Raw genomic sequence first — 26400 nt, forward strand, 5'->3', positions numbered from 1 at the left:
GTCATATGAATGGTCTGTCTCTGTCCTGTGAAGGTCTTATGAATGGTCTGTCTCTGTCCTGTGAAGGTCATATGAATGGACTGGTCTGTCTCTGTCATATGAATGGACTGGTCTGTCTCTGTCATATGAATGGACTGGTCTGTCTCTGTCCTGTGAAGACCGTATGAATGGACTGGTCTGTCTCTGTCATAGGAATGGACTGTTCTGTCTCTGTCATATGAATGGACTGGTCTGTCTCTGTCCTGTGAAGGCCATATGAATGGTCTGTCTCTGTCCTGTGAAGGTCATATGAATGGACTGGTCTGTCTCTGTCCTGTGAAGATCATATGAATGGACTGGTCTGTCTCTGTCATATGAATGGACTGGTCTGTCTCTGTCCTGTGAAGTCCATATGTATTGACTGGTTTGCAAAGCCCTCTGATATGGCTGACCACCTAGACCTGTCGTAGCCCCTTGCTATAAGTCCGTGACTATACACTATATGCTATATGTGGCTATATGTCAGTGACTATACGTCTGTGCCCTCTCGGGGGTATAAGATGTTGTTGACACTAAAGCTGTTATAGAAGTGGCTGTTGAACTGTCCTGCCTGCCCCCCTCCACTGAATGTGTTGTAGTACAGTCCTCTGTTGAAGGGAGACAGGCTGTCTGCTGGGTGGCCGTGGCCCCCGAGGCCCGCCTCTGAGAGTCCCGGGCTGTGACTGTCCTGGCCTGGGGTGGGGGTGTGCGGTGTGTGGTTGTGGTATGGGCTGCTATGGAGGGCTGTAATGTTCCTATTGGTCAGCTCGTTGACCAGCCCCAGAGAGCTAGTCTGTCTGCTGGAGGGACCAGAGGAGAGAGGAACGGAGGCCCCTAGAGGCCCGGAGCCCAGCCCAGCCATACTGCTGAAGAAGTTATTAAAACACGGAGTGCCACCGGACACCAGGCCCGGGGGGGAGGAGCTCTTGTGACCCTCACTGACCACCTCCATGTCTGGGGAGGCGGGGCCTAGGAGCTGGGGGCTGTCTAAGGTCTTGATGGGCGGGGCTGCTCGGCCGTCCTCTGTCTTGGTGCTGTTAGTGGAGTCGGAGCGGCGCTTCCTCTTCCTCCTGAAGTTCCCGTTGTCAAACATCTTCTCACAGTTAGGGTCCAACGTCCAGTAGTTCCCTTTACCTGGAACATGAATAATAGAAACTTTAGCATTATTATATAGTATGTATATATTAATAAGACATTATTATACAGTATTTATATATTAATAAGGCATTATTATATAGTATTTATATATTAATAGGACAGTATTATATAGTATTTATATATTAATAGGACATTATTATATAGTATTTATATATTAATAAGACAATATTATATAGTATTTATATATTAATAGGACATTATTATATAGTATTTATATATTAATAAGACATTATTATATAGTATTTATATATTAATATGACATTATTATATAGTATTTATATATTAATAAGACATTATTATATAGTATTTATATATTAATAGGACAGTATTATACAGTATTTATATATTAATAAGACATTATTATACAGTATTTATATATTAATAAGACATTATTATATAATATTTATATATTAATAAGACATTATTATATAGTATTTATATATTAATAGGACATTATTATATAGTATTTATATATTAATAAGACATTATTATATAGTATTTATATATTAATAGGACATTATTATATAGTATTTATATATTAATAAGACATTATTATATAGTATTTATATGTTAATACATTATTAATATATACACATTAGTAATGTACATATCCAATGAAGAACTGGAGGGAGATGTGCTCATCCTAAACATGAGAAAACTAATGCTGGGATAAAAAAACATTACAGGATCAAATAAATGAGGCCCGCATACAGAATGAAGACTTGTGTGAAATAATAAAGGAATAAAGCCCTATGAGCAGCAATATTCCATGTGGGGGCCACTCATTCCATGTGGGGGCCACTCATTCCATGTGGGGGCCACTCATTCCATGTGGGGGCCACTCATTCCATGTGGGGGCCACTCATTCCATGTGGGGGCCACTCATTCCATGTGGGGGCCACTCATTCCATGTGCGCGCCACTTTATACGTACAAATCCACATAATGTTGTAGTAGTTTAGTATTGTGCACATTATCACAAACAGTGATGGAATGATCCACTGATGAGGAAATCAATGTCTAGGTAGCTATTAATTTGAATGAGTTTGTGGTTAAAAGTCATTCCCTAGAATATGGGTGAATAATACTAATACTCTGGCTCCGCTCTGCCCTTTCAGGATTAGGATATCAAAACCTTTTATCTATAAACTGCCATGGTGGGAAACTGAAGGCCCACTCAGTATGGACACGAAGCATCTAATAACAAGCTAACTGTTATGTTGTAATCCATAAAGTTTCTTACACTAAACTTTATAGTAATGTTAAACGCATTTACGGTAACATAATGTACCTTTATTTACAGTAATTTACAGGTAACTGGCGGCCGGTAAATTATCGTAAAAACAATAGGATTTTTTTTACAGTGTATTATAACAAACATTTGGGGCAATCTAATATTGACCACATAGTCCTAATCTAATCTCTAGAATAATATATATTCTAATCTATGGAATGACCAAATAGTTCTAATCTAATCTACATAATAATATATATTCTAATCTCTAGAATGACCTCCTAGTTCTAATCTACAAAATAATATATATTCTAATCTCTAGAATGACCTCATAGTTCTAATCTAATCTACACAATAATATATATTCTAATCTCTAGAATGACCACATATCTAATCTAAACTCTAGAATAATATATATTCTAATCTCTAAAATGACCTCATAGTTATTTCTATGTCCCATGCTGAAGAAGCAAAGGCCAGTCAATAGATTAGATATATTACATTTAACTCATCTCAAGTCTATGGGACACTGCTGATAACAATTCCTAGATGTAATATGCACAATGATAAGCATTATAGTCTTCAAAATAAAGGAAACAAATTAAAGGATAAAATTAACAATTATCAGCATATGGTTTGAATAACCCTTTATTTTATCGAACTGATTTGAACTGACAACCTTAGCGGGAGTTGCTTATAAGGGAATTAGCTAATTCAATCTTCTTTTCCCATTGAAAACCAGATGTGGCAACTCCCACTCCGGCGTTTTGTTTTACGCATCCTACGTTAGTTTAGCAACAGGCCTACACCAATTTGTTCAATCGGTTTTAGGCCCAAACTTTTACACGTGTTTTTATAGGATTTCTAACCGACAGCTGAATCACATAGCCTACCTGACTAATTAAAATCTATCTACAAATGGCCCTAGATGTTACAAAGATAAACTAGAACAGGATGGGATAATACCTGGGTCGTCCTCATCGCGGGGGACCTTTTTAAAGCAGTCGTTGAGTGACAGGTTGTGTCGGATAGAGTTCTGCCACCCCGCCTTGCTCTTCTTGTAGAACGGGAAGTTATCCGCGACATACTGGTAGATCTGACTCAGGGTCAACTTCTTTTCGTGTGCGTTCTGGATCGCCATGGCGATGAGCGCAGAGTAAGAGTATGGAGGACGGACCAGCTTTAGCAACTCTTCCTGACTGGCGATGGACAGCCAACCCAGGTCCGGACCCCCGAACCCGGGAGAGTTGGTAAGGAACTGCCGCTGGGTACCGTAGGAAGGTGGCATAAAGGATGCTGTGTTGTTTCCGTGCAGGTAGGGGGTGGAGGAGTTCACGGGGGGGCCGTTCAACCACAGGGATGACGCGTAATCTCCCAGGCCGTATCCAGACGGTCTCTGTGCGCTCTGGAGTCCAGGCTGGTGGTACATGCTGAAGTTATCGCAGTAGACAGCCATCTCCGGCGGCTCCTGGGTGCTCTTGGGCTGGGGTTGGAGAGAGCTTGCTGTTGAAGACGAGGTGTGGTGTACTGAAGGGTCGATGGAGTTCATGCTCCACTCGGGAGGACAACCCCAACGGAATTAGAACACAACAGTAACGGTTCAAACGGACGACCTGATCCCAAGCGCGCAACGTCAGCAACAAGTGCCAGAATCCAAAATCTGAGTTTTAATTTTATAACTTCAGACCGACAGTTTCTCATCCAGACACTAGATCATCTCTAACAGCCAATAGACACTCACTAACTGGTTGGAGGTGTGGCCATTGGATTTAGTGGAGAATTTACAGGCAGAGGTGTGAAATAATAACTTCTCTATGTTTCATACTAACGGCAACATAAAACCCGACAGAAAGTGTTTACTTGAAATGTAATATTAATACAACAATTGAGTTTGTGAATTATTAACATTTGCGCCAGTAGATAGGTCTAATTAAAACAAATACTTCCCACTTTCCCCTACTGTTCTCCAAAGGCTTTTAATATATCATATATTTTTTAAATTATGGTTGTTATAATTACTACCGTAAATACTATTATTATTATTATAATTTACATTTACATATTAATAGTTTCTAATTATATGTATTCAATGCTAGTAAATTAGCTTTTTTAGGGTTGGGGGTGGGAGTAAATGGGAGATTAATGGGCCTATCTAATAAATATAAGGTAACATATCTCTGTCTAATTCATGATTATATTATTATATAAGGTAGCATATCTCTGTCTAATTCATGATTATATTATTATATAAGGTAGCATATCTCTGTCTAAATCATGATTATATTATTATATAAGGTAACATATCTCTGTCTAAATCATGATTATATTATTATATAAGATAACATATCTCTGTCTAATTCATGATTATATTATTATATAAGGTAGCATATCTCTGTCTAATTCATGATTATACTATTATATAAGGTAACATATCTCTGTCTAAATCATGATTATATTATTATATAAGGTAACATATCTCTGTCTAAATCATGATTATATTATTATATAAGGTAGCATATCTCTGTCTAAATCATGATTATATTATTATATAAGGTAGCATATCTCTGTCTAAGACATTATTATATTATTATATAAGATAACATATCTCTGTCTAAATCATGATTATATTATTATATAAGATAACATATCTCTGTCTAAATCATGATTATATTATTATATAAGGTAACATATCTCTGTCTAAATCATGATTATATTATTATATAAGGTAACATATCTCTGTCTAAATCATGATTATATTATTATATAAGGTAACATATCTCTGTCTAAATCATGATTATATTATTATATAAGGTAACATATCTCTGTCTAAATCATGATTATATTATTATATAAGGTAACATATCTCTGTCTAAATCATGATTATATTATTATATAAGGTAGCATATCTCTGTCTAAATCATGATTATATTATTATATAAGGTAGCATATCTCTGTCTAAATCATGATTATATTATTATATAAGGTAACATATCTCTGTCTAAATCATGATTATATTATTATATAAGGTAACATATCTCTGTCTAAATCATGATTATATTATTAAATAAGGTAACATATCTCTGTCTAATTCATGATTATTGTTATCCATAATATTATGAATGTCATCCTTATTATTATCAGTAGTAATACTGGTAACAGCAGAAGCCTAGATTCCCATTAGGCCTATTATAATGAGTAGCCTGCAAGTAGTAGTCCTATTCATTATTATATTAATTTCACTGGGCTTATGACAATAACTTATAAGAATAATAATATTAATAATTATTATATTTTTACAAATATTTCTTATTTCATTATTCAATTAGATTTGCTTTGTGTGTGTGTGTGTGTGCGTGCGTGCGTGCGTGTGTGTGTGACGATACAAGTGTGTGGCCTAAACTAAGACCTGTGGGTGTATAATGCTATCAGCCTGTTGCCTCAGACTATCTATAAAATTAGAAAATACTTTAAATCTGATTTGATTGAATACTGGATAAGACAGAATAAACAATGTGACCACATTCCTGTGTCAATTGAGTAAAAACCCTCATTAATCATAAACTAATAATCCAAACAATGGATAACAACAAAAACTCTTGATGTAGTGTAGCTCTTGTCCAGTTTCTAAAATAGCTTTTCTTCTTGTATAACAAGATCACATCATCATGTTCATATAGATGAGATTTTAAAAAACAAACCAACTGCCTTGGAATCGTAAAAAGCGGCATGGTATTTTAACACACCTACCAGTACAATCTCCTTCAGAAACACTGCTTGCAAATGACACCCGTCCATCACACAAGGTCCAGGTTTGGAAAAATGGCATGTAAATCCTATCAAATTCATAGACCTGCCCTATAAACTCAGACTCTTTTTGTATCCCGCAATTTATAATATTGGCAAAGAATATTGGCCATTTTTTTTTAATCAATCATCATCCGTGGGGCTATAGCGTCCTCTACTGTAGACAGACTGATATTGGAGAAATGCGACAGTGACGCAGCTCACAGATTAACCGAACGATAGCGCCGTGAGTTCAATTCAATTCAATTCAATTCAAGGGCTTTATTGGCATGGGAAACATGTGTTAACATTGCCAAAGCAAGTGAGGTAGATAATATATAAAGTGAAATAAACAATAAAAATTAACAGTAAACATTACACAGTGGCAAGAGAGTTCTCTCTCTCCTCCGCAACCAACACATCATGCAGTGTACGTAATAGCCACACGATGGCGACAAACGTCTGTGTTCCACTGGAGGAATTCATGAAACATGAAATGAGATGAAAAATGAAATGTTTTGCCAGAAATGACATACCCAAATCTAACTGCCTGTTGCTCAGGCCCTGAAGCAAGAATATGCATATTCCTGGTACCATTTGAAAGGAAAAACGTTGAAGTTTATGGAAATGTGAAAGGAATGTAAATGTAAAATGTAATGAATGTAGTAGAATATAACACAATGGATCTGGTCAAATATAATAGGACGAAAAAACCAACCGTTCTTTTGTACCATCATCTTTGAAATGCAAGAAAAAGGCCCTATGTATTATTCCAGCCCAGGTGCAATTTAGATTTTGGCCACTGTGCATTTACATTGTGCGTATTGAGACTCTTTTATAAAACACTGAAGAGGAGTGTGATATTCCTGGTAACATGAAATATTGTTTTAACAAGTTTTCATCTCTCCTTAAATTACATTTTTGGGGATAAAAGCTAACTTGGCTCCTTCATTCATTGAATCAGTTGGCTCATTCATCCATCACAAAGCTCACTAATATTGCAAACTACTTTACTTACTTTTTCATTGGCAAGATAAGGCAAGATGTTTACTAACGACATGCCAATGACTTTGAGTAAAGCCAGAGTGTCTATGTATGTGGATGACTCAACACTATACACGTCAGCTACTACATGAATTGAAATGACTGCAACACTCAACAAAGAGCTGCAGTTAGTTTCAGAATAGGTGGCAAGAAATAAGTTAGGCCTAAATATGTCTAAGACTAAAAGCATTGTATTTGGGACAAAACACTCACTAAACCCTCAACCTCAACTAAATAATGTGGAAATTGAGCAAGTTAAGGTGACTAAACTGCTTGGAGTAATCCTGGATTGTAAACATGGTCAAAACATATTGATGCAGTAGAAGCTAAAATGGGGAGAAGTCTGTCCATAATAAAGTGATGCTCTGCCTTCTTAACAACACTATCAACAAGGCAGGTCCTACAGGCCCTAGTTTATACCTTCTTAACAGCACTATCAGCAAGGCAGGTCCTACAGGTCCTGGTTTCTACCTTCTTAACAACACTATCAGCAAGGCAGGTACTACAGGCCCTAGTTTCTACCTTCTTAACAACACTATCAGCAAGGCAGGTCCTACAGGCCCTAGTTTCTACCTTCTTAACAGCACTATAAACAACGCAGGTCCTACAGGCCCTAGTTTCTAAAGAGGAGGAGAGATTGACTTCATCACTACTTTTATTTATGAAGAGGTATTGACATGTTGAATGCACCGAGCTCTCTGTCTAAACTACTGGCACACAGCTCGGACACCCATGCATAGGCCACAAGACATGCCACCAGAGGTCTCTTCACAGTCCCCAAGTCCAGAACAGACTATGGGAGGCGCACAGTACTACATAGAGCCATGACTACATGGAACTCTATTCCACATCAAGTAACTGATGCAGCAGTAAAATTATATTTAAAAAAGAGATTAAAAAACACTTTTATTTTTTTATTTCACCTTTATTTAACCAGGTAGGCTAGTTGAGAACAAGTTCCCTTTATTTAACCAGGTAGGCTAGTTTAGAACAAGTTCTCATTTGCAACTGCGACCTGGCCAAGATAAAGCGTAGCAATTCAACACATACAACAACACAGAGTTACACATGGAATAAACAAAACATACAGTCAATAATACAGTAGAACAAAAGAAAACAAAAAGTCTATATACAGTGAGTGTAAATGAGGTAAGTTAAGGAAATAAATAGGCCATGGTGGCGAAGTAATTACAATATGGCAATTAAACACTGGAATGGTAGATCGGCAGAAGATGAATGTGCAGGTAGAAATACTGGGGTGCAAAGGAGCAAAATAAATAAATACCAGTATGGGGATGAGGTAGTTGGATGGGCTGTTTACAGATGGGCTAAGTACAGGTGCAGTGATCTGTAAACTGCTCTGACAGCTGGTGCTTAAAGCTAGTGAGGGAGATGTGAGTCTCCAGCTTCAGAGAGTTTTGTAATTCGTTCCAGTCATGGGCAGCAGAGAACTGGAAGGAAAGACGACCAAAGGAGGAATTGGCTTTGGGGGTGACCAGTGAGATATACCTGCTGGAGCACGTGCTACGAGTGGGTGCTGCTATGGTGACCAGTGAGCTGATATAAGGTGGGGCTTTATCTAGCAGAGACTTGTAGATAACCTGTAGCCAGTGGGTTTGGCGACGAGTATGAAGCGAGGGCCAACCAACGAGAGCGTACAGGTTGCAATGGTGAGTAGTGTATGGGGCTTTGGTGACAAAACGGATGGCACTGTGATAGACTACATCCAGTTTGTTGAGTAGAGTGTTGGAGACTATTTTATAGATGACATCACCAAAGTCGAGGATCGGTAGGATGGTCAGTTTTACGAGGGTTTGGCAGCATGAGTGAGGGATGCTTTGTTTCGATATAGGAAGCCGATTCTAGATTTAATTTTGGATTGGAGATGCTTAATGTGAGTCTGGAAGGAGGGTTTACAGTCTAACCAGACACCCTGGTATTTCTAGTTGTCCAAGTCAGAGCCGTCCAGAGTAGTGATGCGAGCAGGTGCGGGCAGCGATCGATTCAAAAGCATGCATTTAATTTTACTTGCGTTTAAGAGCAGTCGGAGGCCACGGAAGGAGAGTTGTATGGCATTGAAGCTCGTCTGGAGGTTAGTTAACACAGTGTCCAAGGAGGGGCCAGAAATATACAGAATGGTGTCGTCTGCATAGAGGTGGATCAGAGAATCACCAGCAGCAAGAGCAACATCATTGATGTATACAGAAAAGAGAGTCGGCCCGAGATTTGAACCCTGTGGCACCCCCATAGAGACTGCCAAAGGTCCGGACAACAGGCCCTCCGATTTATCACACTGAACTCTATCAGAGAAGTAGTTGGTAAACCAGTCGAGGCAGTCATTTGAGAAACCAAGGCTGTCGAGTCTGCCAATAAGAATGTGGTGATTGACAGAGTCGAAAGCCTTGGCCAGGTCGATGAATACGGCTGCACAGTAGTGTCTCTTATCGATGGCGGTTATAATGTCGTTTAGAACCTTGAGCGTGGCTGAGGTGCACCCATGACCAGCTCTGAAACCAGATTGCATAGCGGAGTAGGTATGGTAGGATTCGTAATGTTCAGTAAGCTGTTTGTTAACTTGGCTTTCAAAGACCTTAAAAGACAAGGTAGGATAGATCAAATCCAATCAAATCAAATCAAATTTTATTTGTCACATACACATGGTTAGCAGATGTTAATGCGAGTGTAGCGAAATGCTTGTGCTTCTAGTTCCGACAATGCAGTGATAACCAACAAGTAATCTAACTAACAATTCCAAAACTACTGTCTTATATATAGGTCTGTGGTAGTTTGGGTCTAGAGTGTCACCCCCTTTGAAGAGGGTGATGACCGTGGCAGATTTCCAATCTTTGGGAATCTCAGATGATACGAAAGAGAGGTTGAACAGGCTAGTAATAGGGGTTGCAACAATTTCGGCAGATAATTTTAAGGCCGAGCGCGCTCCGCCGTGGTTTTTCATATTGCAAATGCAACACAAGTCAACATCCAGAAGCAACATTTTGAAAACGTGAACATTTTTTCAAAAACGTATCACCCCCTTAAAAAAGTGCTTTCTGGGCCGTTTTTCGAAAATCTTTCGATTTTCTTTGTCAATTACACATGTGTAAGAACTCTATGAATATACTTTTGTCCAATTTTATTATCATAAATCTTTTTAAAAGTTTTACCTGCGCATATGTTTTGTCCATTTGCAATATGATTTCATAGGAAGTCAAAAGTCAAAAGTAAAAAACAGCAGAAATTTTGAAAAAACTTCACACACCCTTAAAAAGTGCTTTCTGGACCGTTTTTTGAAATTCTTTTGAATTTTGTGTCAATTACACACGTATTATGAACTGTATCAACATACTTTAGTCATATTTTATCTTTTTTTATTTTTTTAATATATATTTTTTAACTTGTGCATAAGACATATTTTGTCCATTTGTAATATGATTTCATAGGAAGTCAAAAGTCACTTTTTTTAGGCCAAATGCCATAAGAAATGTCCAAATGCAATATGAAAAATTTGAAAATGCTAAATCAGGATGTTATGTCCTTTTGCCATTTACCATCACAGTGAACAGTACTCTCTCTTCTCCCGATACATTCCCTTCACAGTGAACAGTACTCTCTCTTCTCCCGATACATTCCCTTTACAGCAACCAGTACTCTCTCTTCTCCCGATACATTCCCTTTACAGCGACCAGTACTCTCTCTTCTCCCGATACATTCCCTTCACAGTGAACAGTACTCTCTTTTCTCCCGATACATTCCCTTTACAGCGACCAGTACTCTCTCTTCTCCCGATACATTCCCTTCACAGTGAACAGTACTCTCTCTTCTCCCGATACATTCCCTTCACAGTGAACAGTACTCTCTCTTCTCCCGATACATTCCCTTCACAGCGACCAGTACTCTCTCTTCTCCCGATACATTCCCTTTACAGCGACCAGTACTCTCTCTTCTCCCGATACATTCCCTTCACAGCGACCAGTACTCTCTCTCTCTCCAGATCCCTGAGATGATGATCGATATAGGTGGCTGATATGTGGTATTGGTGCTAGGGAACAGTGGGCTCGTTGAACCTGAGATTCATCCAGATCCACCCCCAGAGCCTCCGAGATAATTAGTCTCCTGCAATCCTCCAAACCTTGACCCCTAAAAGTCTTAAATTGAGGCGCCTGTCTCGATTAGCTGCTGTGCCTCATCTAGCCTCTGTGATATGACAGATACATCTTCTTGCATATCCATCTGAGATTGTTTGACCTGAGAAACCTCCGATTCAAGAGATTCAAGAATGGTGCTGACTCTACCCATTTCCTCCATGCCCTTCTGTAGGGATGATTGCAAGGCCGACAACGAGCTGGGTTCTATGTTCTGCCCTTTCAAAGTCATGCTTGTTGAAGTGCTAGCAACAGAGCTAGCCTTGTTAAGCACTGCCCCAGCGATTGCTCCAGTGATTGTGCTACGTTGAAGTAAATAAAAGTACATTTCCCCTCAAACAATTATACTAAATGTACTATTCTATTGAGTAAATTGGGAGGGTTTTATCAGAAGGCTCCATTCGAAGAACCACCTTGCTTCGCAACATCGCGTGGCTCCCCAGTTATGTACATTACTAACCACTGTTTCCCTAATAAATAAGTAGACTTGTCATTGGAAGTGTAATAAACCTGATGTTGAAGCCTGTGAGCTTTTTTTTAATGTCTATGAGCCTTTGTTTGCCATTGAAATGCATTGGGAGTATATGATATTCAAGCAATACGAGTTGGGGCAGTCTGGACATTTGGAAATTGGTTTCGTGTTCATAGCTTAAATCATTTCAACTAGAGCAGGGTAAAGAAATCAAATTATAATGAGTATGTACAAAATCTAGAGTTATGCTTTGCATTCAGCAAGCACATCAAATAATAAAATTATGAGTATGTAAGAAATCGAAAGTTGTGCTTTGCCTTCAGCAAGCAAATCGGATAACAAGCCCATAGTCCAAGGTCCGTGGTTAGCAAACTTCAGCGAAAAATAAATACATGCAATTTAACAGGTGGAAAACGCTCCTTGTATTTCCTCTTCTGTCCATTTCTGCATTTTGTAAGTTTCTATCCCCATTTAGTGTTATATATTATTTATTTATTTTTACGAAGGAACGTACTGCGTTCCATTTATTTACCTTCCACAGGAAATAACTATGACCTCATCCCATGACGTCACCCAATTGAAAATAACTCTCTCGCCCTGATCTGTTTCACCTGTCCTTGTGCTTGTTTCCACCCCCCTCCAGGTGTCGGCCATCTTCTGTGACAGTTTGTTTTGGTCGTTTAAACCTACCAGTTGTTTCCCTTGCACCTGTCTTTGCTATATTCCCTGTGTCCTGGTTTTGACCATTCCTGCCTGACCTGACCCGGCCTGCTGTTCCGGTAATTTACACCCTCTCTGAATTACCGACCTCTGCCTGACCCTGACCTGAGCCTGACCCTGACCCTGAGCCCGCCTGCTGTTCCGGTGCCTTACACCCTCTCTGGATTATTGACCCCTGCCCTCCTTGACCTGTCATTTGCCTTGACCTCTCGTTTGCCTTGACCTGTCGTTTGCCTTGACCTGTCGTTTGCCTGCCCCTGTTTAAAGAATAAACTTATGTTTCTTCAACACTGTCATTGGGGGCGACAGGTAGCCTAGTGGTTAGAGTGTTGGCCTAGTAACCGGAATGTTGCAAGATCGAATCCCCGAGCTGACAAGGTAAAAATATGTCATTCTGCCTCTGAGCAAGTTTTAAGTTCCTCTGCGTACACATCACAGACAAACTGAATTGGTCCACCCACACAGACAGCACCGTGAAGAAGGCGCAGCAGCGCCTCTTCAACCTCAGGAGGCTGAAGAAATTCGGCTTGTCACCAAAAGCACTCACAAACTTCTACAGATGCACAATCGAGAGCATCCTGGCGGGCTGTATCACCGCCTGGTACGGCAACTGCTCCACCCAAAACCGTAAGGCTCTCCAGAGGGTAGTGAGGTCTGCACAACGCATCACCGGGGGCAAACTACCTGCCCTCCAGGACACCTACACCACCCGATGTCACAGGAAGGCCATAAAGATCATCAAGGACATCAACCACCCGAGCCACTGCCTGTTCACCCCGCTATCATCCAGAAGGCGAGGTCAGTACAGGTGCATCAAAGCTGGGACAGAGAGACTGAAAAACAGCTTCTATCTCAAGGCCATCAGACTGTTAAACAGCCACCACTAACATTGAGTGGCTGCTGCCAACATACTGACTCAACTCCAGCCACTTTAATAATGGGAATTGATGGGAAATGATGTAAAATATATCACTAGCCACTTTAAACAATGCTACCTAATATAATGTTTACATACCCTACATTATTCATCTCATATGTATACGTATATACTGTACTCTATATCATCTACTGCATCTTTATGTAATACATGTATCACTAGCCACTTTAACTATGCCACTTTGTTTACATTCTCATCTCATATGTATATACTGTACTCGATACCATCTACTGTATCTTGCCTATGCCGCTCTGTACCATCACTCATTCATATATCTTTATGTACATATTCTTTATCACTTTACACTTGTGTATAAGGTAGTCGTTTTGGAATTGTTAGTTAGATTACTCGTTGGTTATTACTGCATTGTCGGAACTAGAAGCACAAGCATTTCGCTACACTCGCATTAACATCTGCTAACCATGTATATGTGACAAATAAAATACAATTTGATTTGATTTGATTTCTTTGTGGCACCTGACCACACGACTGAACAGTAGTCTAGGTGCGACAAAACTAGGGCCTGTAGGACCTGCCTTGTTGATAGTGTTGTTAAGAAGGTAGAAACTAGGGCCTGTATGACCTGCCTTGTTGATAGTGTTGTTAAGAAGGTAGAAACTAGGGAGGGCCTGTAGGACCTGCCTTGTTGATAGTGTTGTTAAGAAGGTAGAAACTAGGGCCTGTAGGACCTGCCTTGTTGATAGTGTTGTTAAGAAGGTAGAAACTAGGGCCTGTAGGACCTGCCTTGTTGATAGTGTTGTTAAGAAGGTAGAAACTAGGGAGGGCCTGTAGGACCTGCCTTGTTGATAGTGTTGTTAAGAAGGTAGAAACTAGGGCCTGTAGGACTGCCTTGTTGATAGTGTTGTTAAGAAGGTAGAAACTAGGGAAGGACCTGCCTTGTTGATAGTGTTGTTAAGAAGGTAGAAACTAGGGCCTGTAGGACCTGCCTTGTTGATAGTGTTGTTAAGAAGGTAGAAACTAGGGCCTGTAGGACCTGCCTTGTGTTTTTAAGAAGGCAGAGCAGCGCTTTATTATGGACAGACTTCTCCCCATTTTAGCAACTGTTGTATCAATATGTTTTGACCCTGACAGTTTACAATCCAGGATTACTCCAAGCAGTTTAGTCTCCTCAAGTTCCACATTATTCATTACGAGATGTAGTTGAGGTTTAGGGTTTAGTGAATGATTTGTCCCAAATACAATGTTTTTACTTTTGGAAATATTTATGGCTAACTTGTGTACATATTCTTTATCCCCTTACACTGTGTATAAGACAGTAGTTTAGGAATTGTTAGTTAGATTACTTGTTGGTTATTACTGCATTGTCGGAACTAGAAGCACAAGCATTTCGCTACACTCGCATTAACATCTGCTAACCATGTGTATGTGACAAATAACATTTGATTTGATTTGAACAAGGCAGTTAACCCCACTGTCCCTAGGCAATCATTTAAAATAGGAATTTGTTCTTAACTGACTTTCCCGGTTAAAAATACCTCAAATCATGATAAAAATATTAAATAATTTTCTGGTTTGGGCCAGAAGTTTACAAATGGGGAAATGAAATGAATAATATTGAGTAACCATGCCTATTGAAAGCAGTCTGATCTATGCATTTCACTACATGGTATTCATTTATTTTCTAAGTGCCTTCCACCATTATGTAATCAGATATAGTTGAGAACATCATATCGCTACTTTCTACAATAATGACTGGCAGACTTTGCCACATTATTAGTATCTATACAGCTGTGAGAAGGTGCACTCAAAGTCAATGATTCCAGATAACAGCTCATTTAAAACACTGTCCAGGGAGGGAACAGATCATGATTGCTACAGCTCTGTTTTCAGCCTGTATACTAGCCTGCTTTTGTGTTCATGGTAAGTACAGGTTGTTTTCCAGAGAGACCGTTATATTTATCAATACTTTAAGTTCCTGAAATGACAGAGCATCACATTATTCAAAGCCTCCATAGAATGTTACTTGCACTTCATACAAAATTGCACATCACTATGTACGTATGTATGTTTACTTTCTAATAATTTCTCTCCAAGGCAACGAAAGGTGGCAGGAGTCCAACCAGCCTCAGAATGAAGTGAAGGAGACTCTAAAGGTACTGTAGATTCACACATCCTCCACAAACATCGCCGTAGCTACATCAGCTAGTTCATCAGACATGTTTATTATTGTCTTGGTGTCCAGGAGTTCCCTGCGACCACAATACACCCTGTCTTTCACTGCCCAGACATGAGCCCCTCTCCCATGGTTCCCACCTCAGGTGAGTCTCTCCTCTCCTCCTGTCCTTTCCTCTCCTTCTCAACCTCGGGTGAGTCAAATCACAAAACGCGGTCCTTAATTCAACTGAGAGAAAAACACACCGGCCAAAGTTGTTTTCCGAACACTGCAGCCAAACAGTCTTTGTGTTGTTAATTCTGCTGTCCTTTGATTCCAGTGGAGTTGGTGAAAGCTGCAGATATCAAAGTCATTGCAGCTCTGGGGGACTCTCTAACAGTGGGTGGAATTCACTGTCCACCATTAGTAGCTATTCATCTCAGTAAATATGTCACTTTCCTCCTTAACAAATGTAGTGAATGTTGTCTATGATCAATGTGGTGAATATTGTCTCTGGCCAATGTAGTGGATGGATTGTGTGTCTCTGTTGCAGACAGCTATTGCTGCCAATGGCTCCACCATTCTGTCAGTCCCTGTTGAATATCGGCATGTTTCATGGAGGTGATTTTTACATCAACAACAACTCAAATGAAATGTTATGTGTCACATGACCTTACAGTTAAATGCTTACATACAAGCCCTTAACCAACAATGCTTTAATTAAGAAGTTAAGATAAAATAAAAATAAAAGGGTTAAGTAAAATTACATAAGTAAAATTTTTTTTTAAAAAGTAATATAATGAAACTGCAGCAGTAAAATAACAAGCAAGTCTATATACAGGGTATTACGGTACAGAGTCAACGTGGAGGCTATATACAGGGTATTACGGTACAGAGTCAACATGGAGGCTATATACAGGGTATTACGGTACAGAGTCAACGTGGAGGCTATATACAGGGTATTACGGTACAGAGTCAACGTGGAGGCTATATACAGGGTGTTACGGTACAGAGTCAACGTGGAGGCTATATACAGGGTATTACGGTACAGAGTCAACGTGGAGGCTATATACAGGGTATTACGGTACAGAGTCATTGTGGAGGCTATATACAGGGTATTACGGTACAGAGTCAATGTGGAGGCTATATACAGGGTATTACAGTACAGAGTCAATGTGGAGGCTATATACAGGGGTACCGGTACAGAGTCAACGTGGAGGCTATATTACGGTACAGAGTCAACGTGGAGGCTATATACAGGGTATTACGGTACAGAGTCAACGTGGAGGCTAGGGTATACAGAGTCAACATGGAGGCTATATACGGTACAGAGTCAACGTGGAGGCTATATACAGGGTATTACGGTACAGAGTCAACGTGGAGGCTATATACAGGGTATTACGGTCAGAGTCAACATGGAGGCTATATACAGGGTATTACGGTACAGAGTCAACGTGGAGGCTATATACAGGGTATTACGGTACAGAGTCAACGTGGAGGCTATATACAGGGTGTTACGGTACAGAGTCAACGTGGAGGCTATATACAGGGAGTACAGAGTCAACGTGGAGGCTATATACAGGGTATTACGGTACAGAGTCATTGTGGAGGCTATATACAGGGTATTACGGTACAGAGTCAATGTGGAGGCTATATACAGGGTATTACAGTACAGAGTCAATGTGGAGGCTATATACAGGGGTACCGGTACAGAGTCAACGTGGAGGCTATATACAGGGTATTACGGTACAGAGTCAACGTGGAGGCTATATACAGGGTATTACGGTACAGAGTCAGTGTGGAGGCTATATACAGGGTATTACGGTACAGAGTCAATGTGGAGGCAATATACAGGGAGTACCAGTACAGAGTCAATGTGGATGCTATATACAGGGTATTACGGTACAGAGTCAATGTGGAGGCTATATACAGGGTATTACGGTACAGAGTCAACGTGGAGGCTATATACAGGGTGTTACGGTACAGAGTCAACGTGGAGGCTATATACAGGGTATTACGGTACAGAGTCAACGTGGAGGCTATATACAGGGTATTACGGTACAGAGTCAATGTGGAGGCTATATACAGGGTATTACGGTACAGAGTCAACGTGGAGGCTATATACAGGGTATTACGGTACAGAGTCAATGTGGAGGCTATATACAGGGTATTACGGTACAGAGTCAACGTGGAGGCTATATACAGGGTATTACGGTACAGAGTCAACGTGGAGGCTATATACAGGGTATTACGGTACAGAGACAACGTGGAGGCTATATACAGGGTGTTACGGTACAGAGTCAACGTGGAGGCTATACACAGGGGGTACCGGTACAGAGTCAATGTGGAGACTATATACAGGGGGTACCGGTACAGAGTCAATGTGGAGGCTATATACAGGGGGTACCGGTACAGAGTCAATGTGGAGGCTATATATACAGGGGGTAACGGTACAGAGTCAACGCGGAGGCTATATACAGGGGGTACCGGTACAGAGTCAACGTTGAGGCTATATACAGGGTATTACAGTACAGAGTCAACGTGGAGGCTATATACATGGTATTACGGTACAGAGTCAACGTGGAGGCTATATACAGGGTGTTACGGTACAGAGTCAACGTGGAGGCTATATACAGGGTATTACGGTACAGTCAATTTTTTTATTTTTTTATTTATTTCACCTTTATTTAACCAGGTAGGCAAGTTGAGAACAAGTTCTCATTTACAATTGCGACCTGGCCAAGATAAAGCACAGCAGTTCGACAGATACAACGACACAGAAAGTTACACATGGAGTAAAACAAACATACAGTCAATAATACAGTATAAACAAGTCTATATACAATGTGAGCAAATGAGGTGAGAAGGGAAGTAAAGGCAAAAAAGGCCATGGTGGCAAAGTAAATACAATATAGCAAGTAAAACACTGGAATGGTAGTTTTGCAATGGAAGAATGTGCAAAGTGGAATTAAAAATAATGGTGTGCAAAGGAGCAAAATACAGTTGGGAAAGAGGTAGTTGTTTGGGCTAAATTATAGGTGGGCTATGTACAGGTGCAGTAATCTGTGAGCTGCTCTGACAGTTGGTGCTTAAAGCTAGTGAGGGAGATAAATATTTCCAGTTTCAGAGATTTTTGTAGTTCGTTCCAGTCATTGACAGCAGAGAACTGGAAGGAGAGGCGGCCAAAGAAAGAATTGGTTTTGGGGGTGACTAGAGAGATATACCTGCTGGAGCGTGTGCTACAAGTGGGAGATGCTATGGTGACCAGCGAGCTGAGATAAGGGGGGACTTTACCTAGCAGGGTCTTGTAGATGACATAGAGCCAGTGGGTTTGGCGACGAGTATGAAGCAAGGGCCAGCCAACGAGAGCGTACAGGTCGCAATGGTGGGTAGTATATGGGGCTTTGGTAACAAAACAGATTGCACTGTGATAGACTGCATCCAATTTCTGGAGTAGGGTATTGGAGGCTATTTTGTAAATGACATCGCCAAAGTCGAGGATTGGTAGGATGGTCAGTTTTACAAGGGTATGTTTGGTAGCATGAGTGAAGGATGCTTTGTTGGGAAATAGGAAGCAAATTCTAGATTTAACTTTGTATTGGAGATGTTTGATATGGGTCTGGAAGGAGAGTTTACAGTCTAACCAGACACCTAAGTATTTGTAGTTGTCCACGTATTCTAAGTCAGAGCCGTCCAGAGTAGTGATGTTGGATAGGCGGGTAGGTGCAGGTAGCGATCGGTTGAAGAGCATGCATTTAGTTTTACTTGTATTTAAGAGCATTGAAGCTTGCCTGGAGGGTTGTTAACACAGTGTCCACAGAAGGGCCAGAAGTATACAGAATGGTGTCGTCTGCGTAGAGGTGGATCAGAGACTCACCAGCAGCAAGAGCAACGTCATTGATGTATACAGAGAAGAGAGTTGGTCCAAGAATTGAACCCTGTGGCACCCCCATAGAGACTGCCAGAGGTCCGGACAGCAGACCCTGTGTGTGGAGGCTATATACAGGGGGTACCGGTACAGAGTCAATGTGCGGGGGGGGCAGTTAGTTGAGGTAATTGTGGTAATATGTACATGTAGGTAGAGTAAAAGTGACTATGCATAGATAATAATAGCAGCAGCGTAAAAGAGGGGTCTGGGTAGCCCTTTGATTAGCTGTTCAGTAGTCTTATGGCTTGGGGGTATAAGCTGTTAAGAAGCCTTTTGAACCTCGACTTGGCGCTCCAGTACCACTTGCCGTGGAGTAGCAGAGAGAACAGTCTATGACTAGGGCGGCTGGAGTCTTTGACAGTTTTTAGGGCCTTCCTCTGACAGCACCTGGTATAGAGGTCCTGGATGGCAGGAAGCTTGGCCCCAGAGGATGTATTTTTTTCACCTTTATTTAACCTGGTAGGCCAGTTGAGAGCAAGTTCTCATATACATCTGTGACCTGGTCAAAATAAAGCAAAGCAGTGTGACACAAACAACAACACAGAGTTACACATGGAATAAACAAACATACACTTTTTTCTATTGTGTTATTGACTGTATGTACAGTGTATGCAAATAAGATATGGGAGGTAAGGCAATAAATTGGCCATAGTGACAAAATAATTACAATTTAGCAATATAAACACACGAGTCATAGATGTGCAGAAGATGAATGTGCAACTAGAGATACTGGGGTGCAAAGGAGAAGAAAAACATAACAGTATGGGGATGAGGTAGTTGGATGGGCTATTTACAGATGGGCTATGTACAGGTACAGTGATCTGTGAGCTGCTCTGACAGCTGGTGCTTAAAGCTAGTTTCCAGCTTCAGTGATTTTTTCAATTTGTTCCAGTCATTGGCAGCAGAACTGTAAGGAAAGGTGGCAAAAAGAGGAATTGGCTTTGGGGATGACCAGTGAAATATACCTGCTGGAGCACATGCTATGGGTGGGTGCTGCTATAGTGACCAGTTAGCTGAGATAAGGCAGGGCTTTACCTAGCAAAGACTTATAGATGACCTGGAGCCAGTGGGAATATGTAGCGAAGGCCAGCCAACGAGAGCATACAGATTGCAGTGGTGGGCAGTATATGGGGCTTTGGATGGCACTGTGATAGATTGCATACAATTTGCTGAGTAGGGTGTTGGAAGCTATTTTGTAAATGACATCGCCGAAGTCAAGGATCGGTAGGATAGTCTTTTACGAGGGTATGTTTGGCAGCATGAGTGAAGGAGGCTTTGTTGCAGAATTTTGGATTGGAGATGCTTAATGTGTGTCTGGAAGGAGAGTTTAGTCTAACCAGACACAGAGATATTTATATTTTTCCACATATTCTAAGTCAGAACCGTCCAGAGTAATGATGCTAGGTGGGCAGGCAGAAATCTGTTGTAGAGCATGCATTTAGTTTTACTAGCATTTAAGAGCAGTTGGAGGCCACGGAAGGAGTGTTGTATGGAAGCTCAGAAAGGTGACTGAATGGTGTCGTCTGCGTAGAGGTGGATCAGAGAATCATCAGCAACAAGAGCGACATCATTGATATGTATACAGAGAAAAGAGTCAGCCTGAGAATTGAACCCTGTGGCACCTCCATAGAGACTGCCAGAGGTCCAGACAACAGGCCCACCAATTTGACACACTGAACTTTATCTGGGGCGGCAGGGTAGCCTAGCGGTTAGAGCGTTGGACTAGTAACCGGAAGGTTGCAAGTTCAAACCCCTGAGCTAACAATGTACAAATCTGTTGTTCTGCCTCTGAACAGGCAGTTAAACCACTGTTCCTAGGCCGTTATTGAAAATAAGAATTTGTCCTTAACTGACTTGCCTGGTTAAATAAAGGTAAAATAAAAATCTGAGAAGTAGTTGGCGAGGCAGTAATTTGAGACCAAGGCTATTGAGTCTGCCGATAAGAATGTGGTGATTGACAGAGTTGAAAGCCTTGGCCAGGTTGATGAAAACTGCTGCACAGTACTACTGTCTTTTATCTGTGGCAGTTATGATATTGTTGAGGACTTTGAGCGTGGCTGAGATCAGCTCGGAAACCGGATTGCATAGTGAAGGTACGGTGGGATTCGAAATGGTTGGTGATCTGTTTGTTAACTTGGCTTTCGAAATCTTTAGAAAGGCAGGGTAGGATAGATGTAACAGTTTGAGTCAAGAGTGTCTCCCCCTTTGAAGAGGGGGATGACTGCAGCAGCTTTCCAATCTTAAGGGATCTCAGATGATACGAAAGAGAGGTTGGACAGGCTAGTAATAGAGGTTTCAACAATTTTGGCAGATAATTTTAGAAAGAGGGGCCAGCTGATTTGTTGGGATCCAGATTTTGCAGCTCTTTCAGAACATCAGCAGTCTGGATTTGGGTGAAGGAGAAGGGTTGGAAAGTTGCTGCATGGGGTTAGTGGGCGGGGTAGTGGTAGCCAGGTGGAAAGCATGGCCAGCCGTAGAAAAAATGCTTATTGAAATGATCGATTATCGTAGATTTATTGGTGTTGACAGAGTTTCCTAGCCTCAGTGCAGTGGGCAGCTGGGAGGAGGTGCTCTTATTCTCCATGGACTTTAGTGTCCCAATACTTTTTGGGAATTAGTGCTACAGGATGCAAATTTCTGTTTGTAAATGCTAGCCTTAGCTTTCCTGACTGAGCATATTGGTTCCTAACGTCCCTGAAAAGTTGCATTTCACGGGGGCTATTCGATGCTAATGCAGTACGCCACAGGATGTTTTTCTCCTGGTCGAGGGCAGTCAGGTCTGGAGAGAACATAGGGCCATATCTGTTCTTAGATCTTAATTTTGTGGCTTATTTAAGATGGTGAGGAAAGCACTTTTAAAGAACAACCAAGTATCCTCTACTGACGGGATGAGGTCAGTATCCTTCCAGGATACCCAGACCATGTCGATTAGAAATGCCTGCTCACTGAAGTGTTTTAGGGATCGCTTGACAGTGATGAGGGGTGGCCGTTTGACCGCAGGCCCATTACGGACACCGGCAATGAGGCAGTGATTGCTGAGATGATTGATTGCTCCTGATGAGATCCTGAAGACAGCAGAGGTGTATTTAGAGGGCAAGTTGGTCAGGATGATATCTATGAGGGTGCCCATGTTTATGGATTTGGGGTTGTCCCTGGTAGAATCCTTGATAATTTGTGTAATCAATTCACATATGGTGTCCAGGGTACAGCTGGGGGTTGAGGGGGGTGGTCTATAGCAAGCGGCAACATTGAGAGTATTATTTCTGGAAAGGTGGATTTTAAAAGTAGAAGCTCGAATTGTTTGGGCACAGACCTGGATAGTGTGACAGAACTCTGCAGGCTATCTCTGCAGTAGATTGCAACTCCGCCCCCTTTGGCAGTTCTATTTTGACAGAAAATGTTGTAGTTAATGATGGAAATTTCGGATTTTTTGGTGACCTTCCTAAGCCGGGATTCAGACTCAGCTCGGGACATCAGGGTTGGCGGAGTGTGCTAAAGCAGTGAATAAAACAAACTTAGGGGGGAGGCTTCTGATGTTAACATGCATTGTGGTCCTTCTGTAGCTCAGTTGGTAGAGCATGGCGCTTGTAACGCCAGGGTAGTGGGTTCGATTCCCGGGACCACCCATATGTAGAATGTATGCACACATGTATGCACACATCGCTTTGGATAAAAGCGTCTGCTAAATGGCATATAGTAGTAGTAGTAGTTAAACCAAGGCTATTACGGTTGCAGAAGTCAACAAATGAGAGCGCCTGGGGAATAGGTCTTATGCTGGGGGCTACAGGGGCTGGGTTAACCTCTACATCACCAGAGGAGGAGTAGGATAAGGGTTAGACTAAAGGCTATATGAACTGGTCGTCTAGTGGGAACAGATGATGAAAGGAGCAGATTTCTGGGCATGGTAGAATAGATTCAGAGCATAATGTACAGACAAGGGTAGGGTGTGAGTACAGTGGGGATAAACGTAGGCATTGAGTGACAATGAGAACCTGCATTTCTGGAGACACAAGCTAAGCCAGGTGAGGTCTCATGTGTGGGGTGTGTGACAAAAGAGCTATCTAAGGCATGTTGAGCTGGACTAGGGGCTCTACAGTGAAATAAAACAACTACTCCAAACAGCAGAAGACCAGGCATATTGACATTAGAGAGAGTTATGTGTAGCTTGAGTGATCATAGGGTCCAATGAGCAGCAATAGGTGAGTCCAGTAGTCACTAATATGCTAGGCGAGCAGAAGTCGCAGCATTCGGAAAGCTAGCGGGTCGGGGATAGCAGATGGGTCTTCGGTGACATCGCAATGGAAAAGCCTGTTGAAACCACACCGGAAGATTATGTCGACAGACCAGTCATGATGGATCGGCGAGGCTCCATGTCGACAATAAAGGGTCAAAGCCAATTGGGAAAAGAGGTATTGTAGCCCATGAATTAGCAGGTATACCTCTCCGGCTAGCCGGGAAATGGGCCTAGCTCGAGGCTAGCTCAAGGCTAACTCAATGTGCTTGCTTCAGGACAGAGGCGTTAGCCAGCGGTAGCCACACGTTTGCAGCTAGCTAGTTGCGATGATCCGGTGTAATGGTCCAGAGGTTGCGGCAGGAATCCGGTGATGTGGTGGAGAAAAGCTGTCCGATATGCCCTGGGTTGCGCTGTGCAAACTGGCAGGTATTGACCGAGCTAAAGCTGGCCTCTGAGGTGAATACCTCTAGCCGTGGCTAACAGTGACAAATAACTAGTAGCTAGTTAGCTGGCTAGCTGCTGATGGAGGTTCCAGCTATAACGTATAAAAAAGATCAGAGCCGTACCACATTGGGTAAAGCAGGTCGCAGGAAAGTATATTTAGATCGTAGGTGGAAAGTGAGATGAAAATATATACGAAAAAAACGATGAAACCGACTATTTACATGGGACAAGAAGGGACAAGACAAACACACGTCTGACTGCTACGCCATCTTGGATCTTGACCCTTGACCCTCTTTGTGTTAGGATTAGGGGTTCTGGTTAAGGGTAGGTATCGGTGTCAGTTCATTGTCCCTTTTCTTTGTGTTATACAGTATTGGAGGTTATGGAACTTATCAAGATGTCATCACACTTGCAAGTAAGTTACAATATAAGTGTTACTGTTTTCATTACCAGAGGTAAAATTAAATTGAAAATGAACACAACATACACGTTTAGAATTGCTCTTTGCATATTTCTTGTTTTCAGTTTTAAGGGGGGGGGGGGGCAGTGCCCCTGTGACAACAATTTTGGACCCCCTTGTGGCCCCCCTAAATGTGGAGTATGAAATCATTTTTACATTACTAATTGTTGCTTATCGTTCTTTCTTTACATCCGTTATTAGACAGTGGCAACGATGATGATTATGAACATGGCCTTTTGCCTGCTAATGCAATGCAGTGAAGAAAACGATATGACAACAATAACATCTAATGTAACTGGCCCCTCTAACAGTACAACAACTGGCCCCAGCTCCCCCCCCCCAGTTGAAATAGTCTAGAACCGCCACTGACATGAGTACGGTTCTATTTCTCTGTGGTTCCAGACATTTTCAAGCTGTTTAACCCCGAGCTGCTGGGTCCGGCTCCACGGTGGACGCTCCATGGCTTCCCTACTAGCATCAATGAGACAGGATTCAACTTTGCTGTGACAGGACACAACTCTCTGTGAGGGACTGACTGAATGGCTTGTGAAATAACAAGCAGTGTGTACTTTGGGTTCAAATGTTTGTTTATTAACTTTAATAACTATGATAACACTTTATTACTGACGCAAAACCAATGAACATCAAAGCTTTTTCCAGATAAGTGTGTGTGTGTGTGTGTGTGTGTGTGTGTGTGTGTGTGTGTGTGTGTGTGTGTGTGTGTGTGTGTGTGTGTGTGTGTGTGTGTGTGTGTGTGTGTGTGTGTGTTTCTGTGTGTGTGTGTGTGTGTGTTGTTTCTGTGTGTGTGTGTGTGTGTGTGTGTTTCTGTGTGTGTTTCTGTGTGTGTTTCTCTGTGTGTGTGTGTGTGCAACAAGAGAGAGCTAGATGGTTTGGTCTGAATATCTGTTACATCATTAATATCTTATTGCTGTTTTTTCCTCTCAGGAATGTCTCTGACCAGACCAGACATATGATCGACACGTTTAGGGCCTACCCAGTAAGACTCATCACTATTCACAGACACCTTCCTATTGGATAATTGTATTTATTATTGACTCTTCCTGGTGTCCAGCAAAATTAAGGCAGTTTATACAATTTTAAAAACATTACAATACATTCACAGATGTCACAACACACTGTGTGCCCTCAGGCCCCTACTCCACCACTACACCACATCTAGTGTGTGTGTGTGTGTGTGTGTGTGTGTGTGTGTGTGTGTGTGTGTGTGTGTGTGTGTGTGTGTGTGTGTGTGTGTGTGTGTGTGTGTGTGTGTGTGTGTGTGTGTGTGTGTGTGTGTGTGTGTGTTGCTTCACAGTCCCCGCTGTTCTATAAGGGTTTTTATCTGTTTTTTAAATCTAATTTTACTGCTGCATCATTTACCTGATGTGGAATAGAGTTCCATGTAGTCATGGCTCTATGTAGTACTGTGGAATAGAGTTCCATGTAGTCATGGCTCTATGTAGTACTGTGGAATAGAGTTCCATGTAGTCATGGCTCTATGTAGTACTGTGGAATAGAGTTCCATGGAGTCATGGCTCTATGTAGTACTGTGGAATAGAGTTCCATGTAGTCATGGCTCTATGTAGTACTGTGGAATAGAGTTCCATGTAGTCATGGCTCTATGTAGTACTGTGGAATAGAGTTCCATGGAGTCATGGCTCTATGTAGTACTGTGGAATAGAGTTCCATGTAGTCATGGCTCTATGTTGTACTG

At 41.4% G+C, this 26400-nt stretch overlaps 2 protein-coding genes across 2 annotated transcripts; one reads left to right on the forward strand and one right to left on the reverse strand.

Annotated features, from left to right (window-relative positions):
• Positions 1 to 499: 499 nt before the first annotated feature.
• Positions 500 to 4042, reverse strand: LOC118378113 (forkhead box protein I1c). The gene is made up of 2 exons (XM_035765046.2): positions 3376 to 4042; positions 500 to 1152 (listed from the first exon to the last, which is right to left on the reverse strand). Exons 1-2 carry the CDS (start codon positions 3956 to 3958, stop codon positions 509 to 511), a joined length of 1227 nt encoding a protein of 408 aa, XP_035620939.1. The 5' UTR covers positions 3959 to 4042; the 3' UTR covers positions 500 to 508.
• An 11214-nt stretch (positions 4043 to 15256) lies between these two features.
• Positions 15257 to 25745, forward strand: LOC118378114 (phospholipase B1, membrane-associated-like). The gene is made up of 8 exons (XM_035765048.2): positions 15257 to 15388; positions 15563 to 15621; positions 15711 to 15786; positions 15961 to 16019; positions 16174 to 16241; positions 24598 to 24641; positions 25089 to 25209; positions 25632 to 25745. The coding sequence occupies exons 1-8, from the start codon at positions 15334 to 15336 to the stop codon at positions 25723 to 25725; spliced, it is 576 nt and encodes a 191-aa protein (XP_035620941.2). The 5' UTR covers positions 15257 to 15333; the 3' UTR covers positions 25726 to 25745.
• The last annotated feature ends 655 nt before the right edge of the window (positions 25746 to 26400 follow it).

This window comes from Oncorhynchus keta, unplaced genomic scaffold, assembly GCF_023373465.1.
Source record: "Oncorhynchus keta strain PuntledgeMale-10-30-2019 unplaced genomic scaffold, Oket_V2 Un_contig_1254_pilon_pilon, whole genome shotgun sequence".
Classification (NCBI taxonomy): Eukaryota; Metazoa; Chordata; class Actinopteri; order Salmoniformes; family Salmonidae; genus Oncorhynchus; species Oncorhynchus keta.

Bases quoted from the DNA above. Each gene is read 5' to 3' on its own strand.
- LOC118378113 (XM_035765046.2), bottom strand. From the start codon at position 3,958: ATGAACTCCATCGACCCTTCAGTACACCACACCTCGTCTTCAACAGCA. The intron at 1,153-3,375 runs GTATTATCCCAT...TTCATGTTCCAG, and splicing joins CCGCGATGAGGACGACCCAG to GTAAAGGGAACTACTGGACG.
- LOC118378114 (XM_035765048.2), top strand. From the start codon at position 15,334: ATGATTGCTACAGCTCTGTTTTCAGCCTGTATACTAGCCTGCTTTTGT. The intron at 24,642-25,088 runs GTAAGTTACAAT...CTGTGGTTCCAG, and splicing joins AGATGTCATCACACTTGCAA to ACATTTTCAAGCTGTTTAAC. The intron at 25,210-25,631 runs GTGAGGGACTGA...TTTTCCTCTCAG, and splicing joins GTGACAGGACACAACTCTCT to GAATGTCTCTGACCAGACCA.